Source organism: Dothidotthia symphoricarpi, assembly GCF_010015815.1.
Source record: "Dothidotthia symphoricarpi CBS 119687 unplaced genomic scaffold P153scaffold_17, whole genome shotgun sequence".
In the NCBI taxonomy this organism is placed as follows: domain Eukaryota; kingdom Fungi; phylum Ascomycota; class Dothideomycetes; order Pleosporales; family Dothidotthiaceae; genus Dothidotthia; species Dothidotthia symphoricarpi.
In genome coordinates this window covers 981,077-995,436 of record NW_022985024.1, presented here as the reverse complement: position 1 = coordinate 995,436, position 14,360 = coordinate 981,077, and the positions used below count along the sequence as shown (strand labels likewise).

At 44.8% G+C, this 14,360-nt stretch overlaps 5 protein-coding genes across 5 annotated transcripts; all 5 read right to left on the bottom strand.

Annotated features, from left to right (window-relative positions):
- Positions 1–3,435: 3,435 nt before the first annotated feature.
- Positions 3,436–3,922, bottom strand: P153DRAFT_81839 (uncharacterized protein). The gene has a single exon (XM_033673425.1). It carries the CDS (start codon positions 3,827–3,829, stop codon positions 3,479–3,481), a length of 351 nt encoding a protein of 116 aa, XP_033521057.1. The 5' UTR covers positions 3,830–3,922; the 3' UTR covers positions 3,436–3,478.
- P153DRAFT_369334 (uncharacterized protein) lies at positions 3,547–7,715 on the bottom strand. Its single transcript, XM_033668738.1, has 4 exons — positions 7,235–7,715; positions 6,805–7,176; positions 5,911–6,063; positions 3,547–5,862 (listed from the first exon to the last, which is right to left on the bottom strand). Exons 1-4 carry the CDS (start codon positions 7,260–7,262, stop codon positions 4,016–4,018), a joined length of 2,400 nt encoding a protein of 799 aa, XP_033521056.1. The 5' UTR covers positions 7,263–7,715; the 3' UTR covers positions 3,547–4,015.
- Positions 7,205–8,037, bottom strand: P153DRAFT_81963 (uncharacterized protein). Its single transcript, XM_033673427.1, has one exon. It carries the CDS (start codon positions 7,860–7,862, stop codon positions 7,344–7,346), a length of 519 nt encoding a protein of 172 aa, XP_033521055.1. The 5' UTR covers positions 7,863–8,037; the 3' UTR covers positions 7,205–7,343.
- Positions 8,038–10,078: 2,041 nt separating this feature from the next.
- On the bottom strand, positions 10,079–10,489 carry P153DRAFT_297996 (HET-domain-containing protein; the record flags this gene model as incomplete). Its single annotated transcript, XM_033664198.1, has 1 exon — positions 10,079–10,489. A coding segment is annotated over one exon (411 nt), but the record flags the coding sequence as incomplete, so codon positions are not given.
- Positions 10,490–11,186: 697 nt separating this feature from the next.
- Positions 11,187–13,665, bottom strand: P153DRAFT_322780 (glycoside hydrolase family 43 protein). Its single transcript, XM_033665186.1, has one exon. The coding sequence runs from the start codon at positions 13,564–13,566 to the stop codon at positions 11,323–11,325; it is 2,244 nt and encodes a 747-aa protein (XP_033521053.1). The 5' UTR covers positions 13,567–13,665; the 3' UTR covers positions 11,187–11,322.
- Between the last annotated feature and the right edge of the window lie 695 nt (positions 13,666–14,360).

Sequence of the window (14,360 nt, the reverse complement as noted above, 5' to 3'; positions counted from 1 at the left end):
ACTATTTAAAGAAACTAAAATATATATCTACTAAGAAAACTTTTATAGTTACCTATTAGAATACTATAGAGTTAGAACTAATACTACTAGAGTTATACTTAGCTATTAGAGAACTAAAGGAACTAGTAGTAGAAGCCTTCCTAGAAGTACTACTAGCTATCTTCTAACTAGAAGTATAAGAAGCTACTAAATAAAGATACTTCTAGGGTAATAGTAAGAATAAGATCTCCTCCTCCTTAGTATTAGAAATATTAGTGCTATAGTAGTAGAAGTACTAGTTAATATTCTTAAAAGTACTATTACGTAAGAAGTAAGCCTCTATAGGAGCATAAATAATAATATTATTAAAATAATATAGGCTAGTAGTACTAAGACCTAACTAGAATAGATTAGTAATAGGAAGATACTAAAATAATAGTAGACTAACCTTATATTACTCTAAGTTATACTAAGTAGAAACTTAATAAGCCTAACTAAAAGCTATAGTAGAGAGACTACTATTAGTAATAGTATAATACTTAGTATAATTATACTTAAGAAAACTCTTATAATAAGCCTTAGTATAGGCGTAAGTATTTACCTAGTTAGCCTATACCTAGTTATCTGTAAAGAGTATATTAGAGTTAATAGTAGATATAAAGCTAGTAAACTCTTAAGTTTTATATAAGGCGTACTTAAGGTAGTAGTTAAGGACGTTAATAGTATAATAGAACTTAGGTAGGATCTATTAGAGTTAGTAATAGATAAGGCATAAATAGAATAGAATAGAAAACTTACCTTAGTATAACCTCTAGTCTTAGTATTAGAATAACTACTATAGATACCTTAACTAGCCTTATATTTATAGTACAGCTTATTACTCTACTATAGCTTAAAAAATAATATAATAGTACTATTAAGAAGGTGCTTTTAGGAGGTAGTAGTAAAAAAGTTAATACAGCCTATATACTAAAAGTAAGTAAGGGTAGGCTAAGGGGCTATACTAGTAGAGAGCTAGTAGATCTACTTAGGCAGAAGTATATTACTAATATAGGAAGGCAGAAGTATAGTAAGTTAATAAGAAGAAGGTTATTATAGTAATATTAGAGTTATAAGGTAATACGTAGGTATTTTATACCTATCTAGTATACGCGTATAGGCCCTCTAGGACTACTGTAATACTATACTACTTTACCTTACTTTATATATACTAATAACTGTAAAAAGTTATTATAATATAAATAAATAATAAACGCTGCTTAAGATACTAGAACTATACCTAGTAGACTACTTATAGAGAGCTAATAGACTTTTATAGGAAAACTATAGTTATAAACTCTATAGAGAGTGTAATAGGTACTAATATTAAAGTAAGCGCTACCTATATAGGATAAACCTTTAAGGAGGCTACTAGTAATATACCTTATAAGAATAACGCTAGTCTATAAATAATTATATAAGTTAGCGTAAATACTAACTATAATAATAGAGTAAGTAAATAATAAATTATTATAAGTAAACTTTATATTAAGCCCTTACTTTATATAATTACGTATTATAAAGCTTCTAGAATAGGGCTAGAGAAGTAATAAAGCCTAATAAACTATCTATATAGTTAATAGGTACTTAATAAGGTAAAACTTATAAACGTAAAGTTACTAATAATAATATATAGTAAGTATAACTATACTCCTAAGAATTATAATCTAGGGATAATAGTAAATAGGACCCTCTATAGAGGCCTAGTAGTTACCTATAATAAACTAGGCTACGCTTACTAAAGTTATAAAGACTTAGTAATAAGAATATAGGCCTAGTGCAGTAGGCCCCTAGGCTAGATCTAAGGACTAGCCTAGGGAAAACTTAAATAATTTAGTACTAAATTTCTCCTAAACTATTTTCTCTTTATAGGAGGTTTTTATAGAGTTTAATTAAGGTAACTATGTAAATTAAATACCTATTTATCTACTCTAAAAATTCTAGCAGTTTAGAATAAACTATAAGAAGGAGGAGAGCTTTATTATAGGTATTTCTATCTAAGCTCCTGTTAGCCTACCTTTAGTAGACCTCTAGGCTAAGGGCGTAAGGCCCTTAGAGCTCTAGTATATAGTACTTATAAATCCCTAGAGCTTATACCCTAAGGATTTATCTAATCTCTTAATAAATACCTATTTATCCTATATCTTAATTACCTATTTACAGTGCCCTTATAAGTATATACTTAACTAATTTAGTTACTAGTTAAGCTTAGTAATATTTTAAATTAACTTACCTAAAAAACTTTACTACTATTACTTTTTTAAATTAAGCTTTATACTATTTAATAAATAAAATAATAGTACCTTATAGTTAAGTACTTATTATACTAGTACTTTTACTTTACTATTATTACGCCTATTATATACTATTTAAAAGAATTAGGTACTTTAGTATATACTATAAAAGGCTTTAAGTATAAGCTACTAGCTATTAAAGCTATTAAGTATACTTATAAAAAGTACTGCTAGTATAAGTATTAAATAATTAATATTAAAAAAAGTTCTATTTATATAAATAAGTACTAGGTAATAATTAAAGAGTATATAAAGAATATACTATTAATAAAAAAAAGATAGTAGTAAGCTAAATAATAGTATAGGCTTACTAAAATAGTTAATACTTTATACTTATAATACTTTACCTTATATAGTACTACTTATAAAAAAATATATAGTTTAAATAGTTATACTATACAGTATAATTATTTATAAGTTATATTAAATATTTATTTAAAAAGTTCTTTACCTACTTAGTATTATTCTTTATTTACTATAAGTAGTTTTATACTTACTTTAAGTTTATTATAAATATATTAATAGTAACTTAATTTATAAATATCTAAGTAAATACTAATAAGCTAAATACTACTTAACTTAAGCTTAAGTTTAAGTATAAAAAGAACTTATATATATTATACTATTAATAAAAGCTTTAAATTATTTTCTTAATTTTAGCTAATTTAAAGATTAATAAAGGCTATATACTAAATTTAAAAAAGAGTATTTTTAAAATAATAGTTAAAAAAGAAACTTAAAAAATATAGCTAGTATAAAAAACTATAATATAACTAATATAATACTTTTATATAGTAGATAGTAGCTTAAGCTTATAAAATAATTTAAATATTAATAGTATATTTAGGTAAGTTTCTAATTTTAATATATATAAAGAATTACTAAATTAGCCTATATAATTATTACCTATTTTAAAATTATAGTAAATTAATAAAAATATAGCTATTATAAAAATTTATATAAGGTTAAATATATTATTAAGTAAAATTATTAAGGTTATAATTATTGTTAAGGTAGGTAGGCTGTGCGTAGTATAGCTAAGTTCTTAAACTTTGAGCTCTAGCGAGCTGTTAGGGCCGAGTAATGGCTGAAATATCCTTTATTATTAACGCACTCTTCCCCACCCTGTTATCACTCAGCTACTCTTCCTTCAAGACTACGCCAAGTCAGAAGACAGCATCCAAAACACAGCACAAAGTCTTCCCACATTCACATACATTCAAAAGAGCATACTGAAACCAAGAGATCCATGTATTACCAAGCGTACGAGCACTAAACCGCACGACTAACATATACGTTTGAAAAGAACCCGCCCCCCTAGCAGGGCTGGCATACCATGTAACGAATAAGAAGAAGAAAAGAAGAGCCCAAAACACGATATGATACAGTACGGTACAACCAGGCACCAATACCACTACCACAACCACCACACATACCCTGCGAATCCGCCCAAAAGCAAAGCATATCCGCGAACGTGTGTCGCGAAAATCATACCACATTAGCCCATCCCATGCCATCTTGACCCACCCCTCTTGATTGAATACCTGAGGCAGCAGCCAAATCGTCACGAAAAACGCCGAAAAAGGAGTAGAAGTAGGCCCCTAGGGTATTGCCAGTCGCCCAAAAAGAGAAAAAACGATTACGAAAAGGCACAACGCGCGCAACTCAGAAGCATCGTACAGGGCAGCAGGGCTGGGGCCGTACTACCGCCCGCTCCGCGCACTGGCACTACTGCCCTCCCTCCCTACGCTGCCGGTCTTCCGCCCTCGACCCATTAATCCGCTGAGTAGGCCGTCGAGCTCTCCGCTTAGAGCACCTAGTCGCTTTTCTTCGTCGGCGAGGAAGCTCCTCATGAAGGGGTGTTCTTTGCCCACGGGCTCTACACCCGTTGTGTCGTAGATGACGACGAGCATGTCGCGGATCTCACTCCCGTCGTCGAGATAGTTTCTTAGACAAGCATCCGACCACGCGGGGAGCATCGTGCTTTCCGAGGACAGTTGAGGCGAGTTGCCCATCGAGATGGAGTTTTCGTCAATCGGGGCGAGGTGCGGCGACGCGCCTCTCGTGATGCTCGTCGAGATGGAGAGTTTGTCAGGGTGAGATTTTGTCGGACTGTCATCGGGTGTGGGTGTCGAAACAGGAGAACTAGTTTCCTGACTCGACGTATCAATGGACAGACCGGGGGGTTGCCGAGGATCTCTATCCCGCTCGCCGTCCTGGACATGGGCTTTCTCTTGATTGTCGGGATACGAAATATGAACTGGAGATTCAGAGAGACGGCCTGCGGACTCGGCGGTTTCAGTACGAGCGAGCTTGTTCTGTGCTTCTGGGTCTGCAAACGGATCACTGCTGTCGTCCGAGTCGAAGTCGTCTAATCGGACACGTTGTTTTGCTGTCTGAACTAGCACGGGCCCAACATTACTGTTCTGTTGCGGCTGGTTCGCGGAAAAGAGATTCTTCGAGCCCGCGTTATTCTGCGCCGAGCGGTGGTCAGGTGAAAGCACACGCTCGTCCACAGACGGCTTTCTGAGTGAATCTTGATCCGGCGACACCAAGCGCATAGTCGATGTTTGCTGAGTATTTTGTCCATCAGCAGGGTCATCCATCATCATGTCCGAATCCGGTGCTTCCATCGGACTATCCGTCTTCAAAATTCCCTTGGTCTTGATGGGAGAGCCGTCTCGATGCCTATGGGCTTTTTGCAGTTTGGTTTTACTAGACTGTCTTGAAGGGGTAGGTGCGACTCGCTCGGGTGATGGTCGTTCCGTGGATTCCTCTGAAGGTTTCGGTTGGGGCGAGGTCCGGTCTATTTCCTCCAGCTGCTTCTCGATATCGCTGTCGACCGAGTCCGATTTGGTCTTCTTGTCCTTGCGCTTGAACAGTCCGCTCAGCATGCCCGATTTCTTCTCTTTCTTCTTTTTATCGTCCCTGGCCTTGTCCGCAAAGCCATTCTTCTCCAAGCTTTCCAGGCTGGGCCCGCGCTCGCGAGAGCCTGTTGTAGAGGTACTTGAATCGTCGCGTAGCAAATTCGGTGTAAGCGTGATTTTCCGTGTCTCGGTGTTCTCGTCTCTGAAGAATGAGTCTGTGTTACGTAGCGTACCATTTCGGGAAACTTTAGGATCCAACGGACGGTCAGAGCCCTCGTCACTTGCTCTTTCCTTCTTCATCGAATCGGTCGAAGACCTCGAATCATCGTCTGGCCTTGGGTCTTTCTTTCCACCGCCCAGTTTCAGCGGCTGCACCTTCAGACCATCATCTTCCTCCGACTCGGCGGCCTGTTGTTGTATTTGTTTGGGTTCCGGACCGCCAAACAGTTCACCGTCACCGTCATCATCAGACGAATAGTCGTCGTAATCTGACGCTTCGACGTATGTGGGCGGTGCGAATTGCACAGTCTTGGCGTTACGTCGTCGCATGGCCTTCTTAAGCGGGTTCTTCGACGATATCGCGGTATCACCAAGCATCGTCGCAGAAAGGTCAATATTTCTGTGCTTGTTCAGGCGTGCAAGTCGTTCTGTAGGGGTTTCGATATGTTCTGCGGGTAAATAGCCTAGTCTATGCATTAGCAAAGTCCCGTATGAAGAGACTCATCACGTACCAATACTGCTATCCTTGACAACGCGTACTAGCCACCAGTAGCTATTGCTGTCGTCAAGGAGTACCATTGTGTCACCCTTCGTTGCATTTGCCTGACCTTCTACAGTCGCAACAAACGTGTGCAGGGCGTAGACGAATTCGAAGTCGATGTCCTCTGTTTCTCGTAAGCACTCGCCTCCCCAACCTGAGTCGATAAATCGGGAATCATCAGAAAAAGAGACGTCATTGGATGCATCATCGTCGGTGTGGTCCATGTCCTCGTCCCAGGAGTCTGCGTCGCTGTCAGTCGTCCAGGAATCTTCTTCGTCCTCGGTGTGCTTAGCCTGCGGAGGAGGGGTGCCATTGGTTGTTCGAGGAGCCAGTGCAACGGATGCCAAGGCTGAGTCGTCCACTGCGCTGCTGGGAGGCTTGGGCATTGGCTTCAGCATACTTTTGACCTGTTCTTCGTCGTACTCGGACAAGATTGATGCCTGCGAATCGTCGCGCATGAGCTCTAGTCGGCGCTCTACTCGCTTCAGTTCCATCGTCCTTGGGCTCGGTTCTCTGGCCGGCGGAACTATCTCATCGATCTGGCCAGTCTTGGTCGGCAGTCCATTGGCGGTCTCTGTCCCGGGATACTCACCACCATGATGCTCCAATGACTGATTGTGCTGAGAGAATGGAAATGAGATGAGAGTTGGGGATGACGGAGTAGGAGATTGGGAAATAGATTCCAAGCCGGACGGTGAGACACGAGACGGTCTCCCGGCGTCGGCGAAAGAAATGGGAAAATGAATGGGCGTTGTAGTGAAGGGGGAAGAAGAAGCGACTGTTGGCTGCAGCGGCGAAGATTGCGGAGTCAGAGACTCTCTTCGCGCGGGCCAGGTCGCGGGATAACAAGGTAAAGATGACCCACCATCGTCGATCGAGGGCGAGCTCGATATTTGATCCCTCATGTCGTCGTCCATATCGTCGTCGGTGTCGGCATCCTGCATCTCCCCATCGTCGCCTTCAAGACGTATAGCGTGCTCTTCATGGTGCTGGCCGTTGGTGGTTTGTGTCACAGCCCCCTCATCGTCAGAGCCGGGGTCCGCGCGCAGGTTGCTTCCAGCCTGACTCCACGCATTTTGTAAATTGGCCTCTTCTGTGGAGCGCTCCTGGTCGACGTGTCGCAGGGCAGCCTCTTGATGCGGTGCTGCGGGGCCGATGCCGAGGGGCGCCGGGTGCGCGGGCTGTAAGGAATGGTCTTTGGCCGTGGGCGACGATTTGGCCTGCAAGTCGTGGGTATCTGCACGCTGACATCAGCACTCGCTCCTGCCACAACATACTCACACTCGAAGTCGTACCTGCTCTAATTATTTGCGGTCGCGTCATTGTTTCTCATGTCCAGGTGCGCATCCAGTGTCCGCAGACTGTGTCGTTGTCGAGTGACGGCCAAGCACGAGAGTAGCGCAATCAGTGCCAGGGCTGGCCAGCGCAAGGCCGGGCGCTATACGATGGCAGCTCAGGGCGGTGTGTAGAGGACGGCTGCGGTAGAAGATGTTTGCGTGTATGCGTGTGGTCGTAGCGGGAATGCTCAGGTCGTGTGTGCGTGGACTGTTCGTTCTTTGGGAGAGGGAGGGCAGCTGACGGACGGGAGACAATGCGGAGTTGTCGCGGGTGTTTCACAAGCATGCACGTCGCAACAGCGCGTCCAAGGGAGCAGCAGCGTCGCGAGAGGATTATAGAAATAGGCGTGTCGTCGTCGTGGCAGTGGGCATGAACAGTCGGCGGTAGTGGCAGCGGTGTGGGTGGGTGGTATTGTGAGGTTGTGAGATTAGGTAGTAGTGTGCTTTGCTTGGGGGCTGGGGGCTGCAGTGAATTATTTGGTCTTGGATTAGCTACGCTCCTGGAACACCGCCCCCCTGCAAACATGAGACATGCTAACCTGTTCCTGGCCCATCCGTGATAATCAGGCTCGGCCCTTCTATCCATCCGTCTTAACGTCGTCTCTCCAACTGTCGCTTCACTCTCCAATTCACAATCTGCTCAGATATCGCTAGTCGTGGCACAAATGTCATCGCCATGTTGTGTGGCTTCCCCGACTTCTCCACACTCAGCCGCAGCCCTGGAACACCAAACTTGATCGACTCAGCTTCTATTGCAAGCTAGTCTCACGCAGATTATTGTCCAGATTTGTCTGGGTCTCAACTACTTATAATTCAACTTGTATCTAACATAGCAGAAAATCCTCAGCCGTCTGCATCGACTTGCAATCTTCGTCAATGCGAGAAAAGCATGCACAAATTGCACAACAAAGAAACCCATTGCCACTCCACACCAAATGACTGCCAGCGCCGACAAGCTCACCATAAACCCAGTACGAAAACATCTGTCAAATGTCGTTACAACGATTCCCACATCTTTAACGCGCGGCACCACACATAAAAAACGCCGATTGGTATCGGCCCGTTTCTCTTCCCCGTTGCGTACCAAGATTCTCCATTACCTAAACCAGACTTTCGGGAAATAAGCTCGCGCATCGACATTTCGACACCGAGTATTCCTTGCTTCGACAACCAATGCCCTGCTGTACAAATGACGATATCCCTCGCAAAGTGGAAAATTCATCGTAGAAACCTGCTCGATTGCAGCGCTAGGACTGAACTATGGAAGTTTGCACGTCTTCCTGTATTCCTGGGGTATTTCATGTTGAGAGGCAGCGCTAGACTTGTGATGAGGATTCAGTCCTGCATCGAACTCCAACCAGGCTCTTCAAGCTCTTCTTCCGTATTAGGCATCAGCTCGTCAGGCACCGGACCCATCACGATCGACGAGTTGACCGTCGCACAGACGCGGTAATCAAACCACTCCTCCATGTTCTGACCCCAAAATTGCGAATTCATGGACCGCCACTGAAGCATGAGGAGATCCTCTGGATTCCACCAGACCCTGAAGGGATGCCAAATTTCGAGCCACTGCCGTCGTTTAAAGTTAGGCATCGGGTTTACAGGCATCGTTAGTCCCACGATCGTGTATCGATTGCTGCATGAGTGTCGAACTATAAGACCTGCTAAGCCGTGCGATTTCAACCTTGGCAATACTCCTAAACGATAGTAATTCTTTATATACGTCGTTAGATACAAGTCGCCTTCATGTACTTCCTTCGGGGCATGTGTGATGACGTTCCCTTGTGAGTCGACAAGCTGAACATATGGCTCATCGGCATCGTGGATGAGGTAAAGCCGGTTGGCTTCTTTGTCCTTGCTCGACGAGCAGTTTGGGAGTAATCGTATTCCAAACCATGAGACATCTGCCTGTCGTGGCTGTTCGTGCCGTACAGATAATTCGCGATGGATAGGTTGAGACTTACGTCGATTTTCATTTGCCTCATGCATCGTAGGTTGCGTGTGGTCTAGTTCGAAAAGTAAAAGTAAGTTATAGGCACTGTAAGGAAGTGTAAACCCCTGTATCCTATCGGCATAGTGATCTTCGCGCGTATGCAATATGCGAAGAATTTCGATCGCAAGCGTGAAATTGTCCTTTTCATAATCCGGGAACGGAACAGGCTCGTTCTGCCAGTCTATCATTGCCAACAATCCATAAATCTTGTCCCGCAGATCCTGACACTGAAAGCTTAACATCGCTGGCAACGCATACTTCAGATTGCAAGGCAAAGGGTCGGATCCAGTACCTAGCAAAAGGCCCTCTTGTTCCGGGAAAGTCTGCACGAAATCCTTGAACAATGGCTCACATACGTTCCATCGTGCTACATACTTGCGAAATCCACCAGCGATGGCTAGAATTTTCTCATCAAACCTCCCGAGTACCGCATATGGATCGAAGCTCCAGATGCGGTACAAGAGTGATATCGCCAGGAAGTGGTTCAGAGGCTGACGGTCTATTCCACAACAGACTGAAATGCGACCGTGACCCGAATAGAGCTCTTGCAATATCCATACACGTGAGAAATAAGGTCGTCCCATGATGGCTATGAAGGCATTGACCAACCTTACTCGCGCTGCGGACTTCATAGTCACTAGACAATGCAGTTCAACAGACTTCTTCTTGTACAGTATTGGCCGTCCTTTCTTTGTCCAGGTTTCCAAAAATATGCTGGACTCGTGTCGCGTATGAGAATAAATTTTGGCGAAGAACTTAAATTTCCGGCGAAGAACATTCATGAGAAACTCGCTATCGTCCGCATGAGGTCCAATACATGCAAGAACGTGCGCTGCTCGTTTGTATAACTGGCCCATCATGGCGACTTGGTGGTTCTTCTCGTGATTTCCAGTTTGATCGATGCAGATGGCGTCTATCCAATAGTATAAACTGGTTTTCGATGCGTACGCTTGTCGTAAGACGTATTCACAATTCGCTCGGACTGGCATCTGCGCACCATTGATCGAAACGGTAGTTGTCGAAGTGGAATCGCCCCAAGTGTACGATATTGCCGTGTACGGAGGTGCGTCCTCAATCAGCCATGTCGTCAGCTGGCAGACAGCGTGTTCGCCCAGACCAGCCTGTTGGATTTCCAGTAATCGAAAATATGCTTTGGGATCGGGAAGAGGGTCATGTTCAAACTGGTTGATCGCAATATCCGGTTCTGAAAAAGTTGTCATCATAGAGTGGAGGGGTTGGGGAACTAAGTCTATTGCCGCAGAGGAAGGTGCGGCAAGAATGTGTTGTCTTCATAAGCGTAGACAAATCAAGAGGAGAGGTGTTCATGATTTTGCAACTAGTTCTAGGACGTGCTTGGGGTTAAATGCTGTCGCGTCTAACAAGGCTGTGCCCCAGGCTGTGCCCCAGGCTGTGGGGAGGCGCAGCCTATTTTCAGGCAAATTGTCGTCTGCAAAAATGCAGCCCTCAAGATGGCGTCGAGTCTCGAAGGCTGTTAGACTCGCTCCCAGGAGACATATGGTCGATGCAATTAGGTAGTAACATCAGAGGATTACTTGTCCACAACGTGTACTCGATTCGATGACGCTCGATGACGTAAGCGCGCCACATAGAGAAGTAGCGACACTTCGTAGCTACCTATCAAAGTGTGTTTTTACTCCTACTATCATCTTAACATGTCTATCTGGTGACACGTACAGGATAATCAGCGTCACATAAAGGGATTAAGGCGTTTGTCCTAAAAGTCGAGTTCGCATCTGCACAAGTCCTTACACACAAGCACTAAGACGCATTTGTACGGGGTGAACAGAAAATAGGCTTACTGGTCCTTTCTCTTAAGGAATACCATTTTCTTATTTACCTTGATGTGATTAGGGTCATGGAAAGTACGAATTCGGGTTTTTAGTATTGTACCACTTACCTTTTCTCCATTTAGTTGATACCATTTATAAAGATAAGCTCATCTTAACCTTCTGTATTTCAATATATTCCTTCATAGTGAGTCCTCTACGAATCACAAAATCTCTTCAACCCAACAGCAACTCTCTCTTCCCTCCTATTGCACCGTGATAATCTGCGGCCCCACACTGCTAAGCGTTGGCCCAACAGGCACAATAAGCCCAGTCGCGCCATCAAAATACAACCTGTCAACCGTAGTCTCACGGTTTGTACCATTTCCTCCTGGAATCTCAAATCGGTGGTACGCGATATACCAATCATCCGTCCCAGGCACATTGACAATAGAGCTATGTCCTGTACCAAGTATCCCCTGCGCTGTATTTTTCTGCAGGATAACGCCGCGGTACGTCCACGGCCCCGCGACGCTCTCAGACGTCGCATAACCCACGCGGTAGTTCTCAGACCTTGTGTCGTCGATGGAATATGTGAGGTGGAACAGACCGGCACGGAAGTTGACGAAGATGCCTTCGCGGAAGTTTGTCAGTCCACTGATCGCAGTGATAGTTCCATTCTTTAGGGAAACCATGTCATCCGCTAACTCTGCGTATAGAGGCGGGCTGCCATTACCCCAGAACAGGTAGTATTTCCCCGTTGTCGGGTCTCGGAATGCTGCTGAATCGATCGCCTGACCAGTTGTGACGTTCTCGTTGTTCAGGATCATAGCAGTGGGTTGTGCGGTGAAGGGACCTTCCGGCGAGTCTGCCACAGCGACGCCGATGGTTTTGCGGTTATATGTCGGATTATGGCCGCTGAAGTAGAAATAGAACTTGCGACCCCTCTCGATGATCGTTGGAGCCCAAGCGTTGCCGGATGCCCATGGGACGTTGCCATCAGTGCCGTTGAGAGTCAGTATTGGTTCGACAGATCGCGTCCATGTAACAAGATCTGGCGATTTCCAGACGTAGAATACTTGACCGCCCCATTCCGAGAAGCCATCGGTCGTCGGGTAGATGTAGTAGGTTTGGCCGAAGATGGCAATGTTTGGGTCTGCGTATAGACCTGGAAGCACGGGGCTGTCCCTTGCAAGGACGCTAGCCCTACGAGTGTTTCTTCGTCTCGTTGACACGTATGACGCTTTCAGAGAGGCGAGTTCTTTAGCAGTCACTGGAAGTACGGTGCCGTGGCGCGGGCTTGTCGGAAGCGTATACGAACTCGACACTTGCCAGTTCGGGTGCGCGATGTCAGCCGTCTCGAGCGGAATATATCCACGGCCACCATACTCATCCACAAAGAGGTAGAATTTCTCGCCGTTGACATCTCCGGTGTTTGCTTTGAAGACCGTTGGTCCCTCAACTGCACGTGTGCCTGCGTTTTTCCCGATACATGCAGCGACCTGGGCCCATGACGGAAGAGTGGCAAGAAGCGATGTTGAACGCTCCTGGATAATATCAGCGCAGCCTGTACCTGAGGCGCCTTCGTCCTTGGTAAAGCGGTAGAATGTGCCGTTCTCTTCAATGACGGTCGAATCGATGCGCGACATCCCCGCGTCCTGCCATACAACGGGATCACTGAAGGTTACAAAGTCGCGTGTCGTAACGTAGAGCATCCGGTGGTATGTTGATCCGGTATGGTTGGTGTCATTTTCAGCGTAGATCGAAGACGCCCAGAATACCAGATATGATCCAATGGTCGTATCGTAGTAGGCCTCTGGCGCCCATGTGTTGCCAGCGGTGGATGGAGAAACCTTGACATGGCGTTGTTGTGACCAAGTGTCGAGGTCGTTGGATTCCCATATCTCCAAATATAGACTGCCGGTGCGCACAGAATCACCCCAAGAAGTGCCAGATCCAATGGAAAGGTCAGTCGCTAGCAAGTAGAAGGTGTCTCCTTCAGGTGATCGAATGATGAATGGGTCACGCAGTCCTTTCGTGCCTTGTGTTGAGGTTAAAATGGGCTGGCCACCATTCAGCTGCGACCAGCTTAGTGCGTTGTTGCCTTCGCTGCCGGCCAAGTAGATCTTCTCGCCAGCTATATCGTTTCCTGTGAAGTAGAAGAATGCGTACCCTTCGAGTGGGTCGAGTATAACCGCTTGTCGTACATTGGCGGTGAACGTACGATTTCCAGTTGATCCATCATTTTCAACCGTCGCCGTGAGTGTGACTATGACATCGATAGACTCTCGGTGTACGATACCATCAGGCGATATGATAGACGGCGAGCTACTAGACCAAGTTACGTTCGAACCATCCGAGCCAGCGGGCAAGTAGAGGTTGCCACGGACGTCATCTACATTTATTATGCTGATGCTGTTGAGTGCTGCCTGAACCTCGGTGAAGTTTGATCGCGCAGCAGCAGCCAAGCACGAAGCGTAAGAGGAGACTAAAATAAGAAACGTTTGCATGATCTGAAAAGTTTGATCGAACAACCAGCGAAAGTCTCAAAAGTTGACACGCATGCTCCAGATATAAAGATCTGTGTTGTCGTCCCTAAGAGGAAACATTTCCGCCATGCTCCTCAGAGATACGGCGTGATCGGCGACTTGATCATACTAGACATGGCTTGGTGGATGAACCAACGAACAAACAAGCTCCGCAAGGACTATGAGGGCTGATGACGTAGCAGGTTCGGAGGAGAGATTTTGCGGAGCATGTGTTATTCCAAAGGTTCGACTATCAATTGCCCCGAAACTCCGGGTCGATATGAAGTACCGCGTATCCACTAAACCTCTTCTGGCATCAAAAGGCGTCCAAGACTTCCCCGCATTTCGACCCCTGACCTTCGGCCTTGGTTGTGGCGCGCTGATGCTCCTCCATTTTTATATAGTATTTCACATGAGTGCTCGGGCAATCAAATTGAACCTACGTAACGCATCCCGAATCGACTACAGCCCAGATTATAAATGCCACAATCTGGATGCGCAGGCTCATAATCCTTCGATGGATCAATTTTGTACGAGGCTGAAAGTAAATGCAGAGGCTTTCAAACTGTCCCACAGTAGGTGGAATACGTATTGCAGTGGAAATCCAGGAACCCGACAAACCAATTGAAGAGATAAAATGACATTACCGATCAAACACTTTCGCCGAACGCATCGGATGGCCTAACGTGTGCCTCTTTACTCGAGATTGGTGACGATACATGTTCCAGAATAGTTGAGACTGTATGTTGAGCAGCCCACCGAACAACGCAATGGTA